Genomic DNA, 4,801 nt, shown 5'->3' with positions numbered 1-4,801 from the left:
TGGCCCTGACTATATGGGATGTGTATGGACCAGGAAAGGCAGTGCCTGTGGGTGGAACAACAGTTTCGCTTTTTGGAAAATATGGGTAAGCATTCTCTTCCAAATTTGTAGGAATATTGTAGTTTTCTGTTTCTTTTCTTTTGGGGAGGTTTTAATAGTCCGGTCTGGTTCTCTATATGTACATGTTTGATACATATGATTCCATCATTCTTGAGACTGAATTTGACACATATCTCCTGTGGGATATGCAGATAAATTAATTAAGAAATGCAATTTATATTACTTTACTGCTAGTGTAATATGATTCCTCTTAGAAAATAGTCATTGGAAATTAGAAGCTTGCTTTTAGGAAGAAAAGGCTATTTGGTATATATTGTAATTGCATTGTCATGGGGTTTTTCTTTGTCATAATGATAAAAATGACAACAAGCTGGGTTAAAAAGCACTAATTTGCTAATAGTGGTAACGATTACAATAGAAAAGTTGTTAAGTTTTTAAAAATTTACAGGTAACAGAAGTTTATTGTGAAAAAACAAAGCCCATATTCCCAAAGGATATTTTTACCTATCCTTTTTTTCTTTAAAGACTTGGTCTTCTATGTTGTTATAAATATTTCATCATTTTTTATGGTTGAATCGTATTACATTGATTGTATGTACCACATCTTCTTTATCCAGTGTAAGTGAAATAAGTCAGACGGAAAAGGACGAGAATCATATGATTTCAGTCATATGTGGGATTTAAAATAAAGTAACAAATGAACCAACAAACAAACTCATAGGCACAGATAATAGTATGGTGATTACCAGAGGGGAAAGGGTGAGGGAGGAGGTAGAAAAGGGTAAAGGCGGTCAGATATATGGTGACAGGAGACCAGGCTTTGATGAGTACACGATGCAGTATACAGATGATCTGTTATAGAATTGTACACCTGGAACTTATATAATGTTACTAATTTGTATTACCCCCCCCCAAAATTTAATTAAATATAAAAAAAGAATAATCATTAGAAAATAATTTAAAAATATAAAGAGCTTGGTCTTTTATCAAGTATTGACTTACCTTGGTATACAGTTTGTATAGGAAGGGCAGATGAATGTTTGATTTTTTTTCCCTTTTACAATTTTAAGAATGAGTTGGTGCCCAGATAACCTGCAAAGGTGATGATTGATGTTTTTTGTTTTTTCGTTTTTAAGTTTTTTCATGAACTTTTAGTCTTACACATTTTTGAAATATTTCAATCTGTTGCTGTCTTTATTCTTTATAATGCTCGAAAACTCCCATTATCAATTTGTAGGAGCCCCTTGAAGTTGATCCCATGTCCTTTAGATAGTAGGCCAGTCAGTAGTCATTGCTTTCTGGTAGACAAGCTGTTCCAGGCCCCAGACTTAGAGTCTTTGAAAGATGTCTAGTTCCTTTCAGTACAGAATAGAGACCTTAATTTAGGTATTATTAAAGTTCTTAATTTTTGCCTATATTGAAGTTGAGAATTGTAATTTCCTGAATTTTCACATCATTAAATATGAATGATTATATTTTGATATGTTCGCATACTATTTGTGTTTAGGCTTCTGTGATTTGCTTTTTTGATGATGTCCTTTGCTTATTTGAAAATTGAGGTATAATTCACATACCATAAAATTCTTGGCTTTTTTTTTGAATTGCAATTTTTCTTATTAGTGTATAAGAAGTCTTTGTAGATTAATGAAATCAGCCCTTTGTGTATTACATGTTACGAATATTATTTTTCTTGTTTGACATTTTCTTTTGAGTTTCTTGTATATTTGTTTATTTGCTTGTTTGCTTGCTCTTCATGAATCTTAAATTATGATGTTGAATGTATCAGTTTTTTATGATCTGTGAATTTAATGTTTTTGAAAGTCCTTTCCTATTAAAAATAAGGTTTTTTTCTGTTATGGTTTTAATCTTTCACGTTTAAATTTTTGATTCATCTGAAATTACTTTTGTAATTTAGAAAGGAAATGGTATGTATTGGGTTAGCTTTATTTCTTTAACAGCAATTGGCTAGTTATTTGTCTCAACACTATTTATTAAATAAACTATTGTTGCCAACTATTCTGAGGTGATATCTTTATGTATTTAATTCATCATATATTCACATCTAAGAGAAACAAAGTAGTGTGTCGTATGGTGGTTAGGAAGGCAAGTTGTAGAACTAGATTATCTGGGTTCATATCCTGGCTCCGTTAATATTTGTGTACCGTTGGGCAAGTTATTTAATCTCCTATGCCACAGTTTCCTCATATGTTAAATGGTATAATGATAGTATTTACCTCATAGAGTAGTTTATTATGATAAATTACCAAAGATGTAATGAGCTTAATGAGTGCTTAGCAAATATTAGCTATCATTATTTCTGAACTATCCTGTTAGTTTTCAATACTATTACATTATAAAATGTTTTAATAATAAATAGGAATAATCTTCCTCATTAGTCCTCTTTTTTAGAATTTTTCTGGATATTCTCTGTTTTATGAGGTAAATTTTAATATTAATTTCTCAATTTAAAAAAGGTTATTGGAAAATTCTGTTAAATCATATATGTTAATTAAAGGGATAATCGACACCTTTATAATATTGAATTTTCCTGTCTAGGGAATAGGGTGTGTCAGAAAGACTTAAACTCATGAATAAAATCAAGATGTAACTCCATTTATTTAGGATAGCTTGATTGCTCAGTAATGTGTAAATATTTTAGTTTAATGTAGCTATTAAAGAGATATTTATTATTGAAATCCATGGAGGAACAATACTTTAGATATAGTTCGACACTTTGTGGCCTCCAGTTTTTAAGTGTAAGTTTTGATAAATAGCATGTTGTAGTACAGCGGTCATACTACTAAATCAGTATTGTTACTTTTCCAGTGTTTCTTTTTCTTTTTTTCTTCTAGGGTAAGGTTTGCTTGCCACAGAGAAAAAATAGATAAAAGTTTATTACTCTTACTATATAGTCTTAGTTGTTAAATGTTCTTGAGAAACAGCCAGATGGACTTCTTGGTTTTTCCTCCCAGCTTCTCATAAGTGTTTACTTTATGAAGAAAAACACCATGTTAGCACTCATGTGCCTTTTGGATGACCTTAGGATGTAGTTTTAGGAGACACTCTAGTGACTCTAATGTATAGATGTGAGACAATTGAGATTTCCACAGAAGTGTGGTAAAATGACCTGCCAGGATGTGAGACAATTGAGATTTCCACAGAAGTGTGGTAAAATGACCTGCCAAAAGCAAATAAACTCTTTCTCAGACTGATATTTGTGACATTGTTTCACTTGGCTTTTGGCAAGTTTTTAAAAAATAGGCGAAATCAGGATTTAATGAATATATGTATATATAAGAATCATCTGTTAAACTCACTAGAAAAGCACTTTCCTATGTTCTCACTAATTCATTAAGTCTGTAGTAGGGCCCAAGAATCAGTGTTTTTAATAAGCATCCTGAGTGATTCTGTGAAAGGTGGACTATGGACCATATTTTGAGAAAGACTGCATTAGCTTTTTCATGCTGGTCTAGCTATATGACTTTTGCAGGCAGTTATTTTCAGAATTTCTTCCTTTACTCCATTCTCTGGTACCCACTTTATTTGTATTTCTATGTATATCCCAGTGAAAGAATAATTTCTTTACCTTCTGTCCAGACATGCTGGAAGTGTGCCTGAAACATAAATCAAGAGTATTTGTTCTACTTTAAGAAGTAATTAAACCACAAAAACCCATAAAAAGTAGCAGTAGCAATAAGTGAGAGTTAAACTTCAATTACTTTTTCTGGTTTTAAGTAAATTAAGACTTTGAATTTTGGACAGTCAACTGTTTTCTCTTTACACAACTGGAGAGTAGTTCATGCTATTCCTCCATGTCCTGAACACATCAAATGTTAGATACAAATGAAACATGTTAGAGAGCAGCACAGATTATGTGCAATTACCTCCCTTAGAGCAGGGTTTCTCATATGTGAGCCATTGACTTGCAGCTTTCAGAATTCCTGCAACAGCTCTGTACTAAATACATATACTCTTATTTACTTGATTTTTTAATTTAAAGCAAGTCACTTTTTTTGACTTCCATTTAGTTTAAGGCAAAAAGTTAGTATCTGCTGTACATGGCAAACAACTAAATACAATGAAAACAACTATGTTATTAAATATTAGAAATTGAAGAGAAAAAACCCTAGTGAAATACAAATGGTAATCTATTTGCTTTGTAAAATATGTATATAATACCTACAAAAAAAGTTTTTTAATTAAAATGGTTCTGTTTGTGCGTAATTAGATGTAAGGGGATATTCAACTTACTATCACTTAATTTAAAGGAAAGATAAGGTTTTGCATCAACATTTTCTTTTACCAGTTGTAGGGCATTTAAGCAAATGATAACACTAAATTTTAATAGAGGTCTGTGGTTGCTTTGAACAGTGGGCAAGGAATGTAAAAAGCTAGATCTCTTAACTCCTGTTCCTTCTAGGCTGACTCTTATACTGACCTTCACCTTAGAAAAAGGAATTCTAAGAAACCTTATGAAATTAAAATAACTCCTTTTCCCTATGTGTCATGGAGCCTTTCCTTGAGAGTAAACTGATTGCAGTGGAGCGAAGACCAGATGTACTCTAGGATGATACTGGACTTCCTGTGCAGCTTTGGATTGTGGAAAAATATGATATTCAGGATGTTGCAGGTGCTGTAGTAGAGTGCAAACATACACTTGTACTGCTGGATCACAGCTGCTGCTCTGCATGATGCTGCTGACATCAGGGAGAGAAAGAAGTATTATTCTTTTGGGTGGCCT

The 4,801-nt window shown here is 32.2% G+C and overlaps 1 protein-coding gene across 1 annotated transcript in view; it reads left to right on the top strand.

Annotated features, from left to right (window-relative positions):
• The window catches only part of PIK3C3 (phosphatidylinositol 3-kinase catalytic subunit type 3), a 123,981-nt gene that overhangs the window by 7,642 nt on the left and 111,538 nt on the right, over window positions 1–4,801 (top strand). Inside the window, exon 4 of the mRNA XM_015595640.2 lies at window positions 3–85. Within this exon, the coding sequence (XP_015451126.1) occupies window positions 3–85 (83 nt within the window). The remainder of the gene's footprint in view (window positions 1–2; window positions 86–4,801) is intronic.

This window comes from Pteropus alecto, unplaced genomic scaffold (genome assembly GCF_000325575.1).
Source record: "Pteropus alecto unplaced genomic scaffold, ASM32557v1 scaffold146, whole genome shotgun sequence".
Classification (NCBI taxonomy): Eukaryota; Metazoa; Chordata; class Mammalia; order Chiroptera; family Pteropodidae; genus Pteropus; species Pteropus alecto.
The sequence above is the reverse complement of the archived record's forward strand: the minus strand, read 5'-3'. Positions and strand labels throughout refer to the sequence as shown.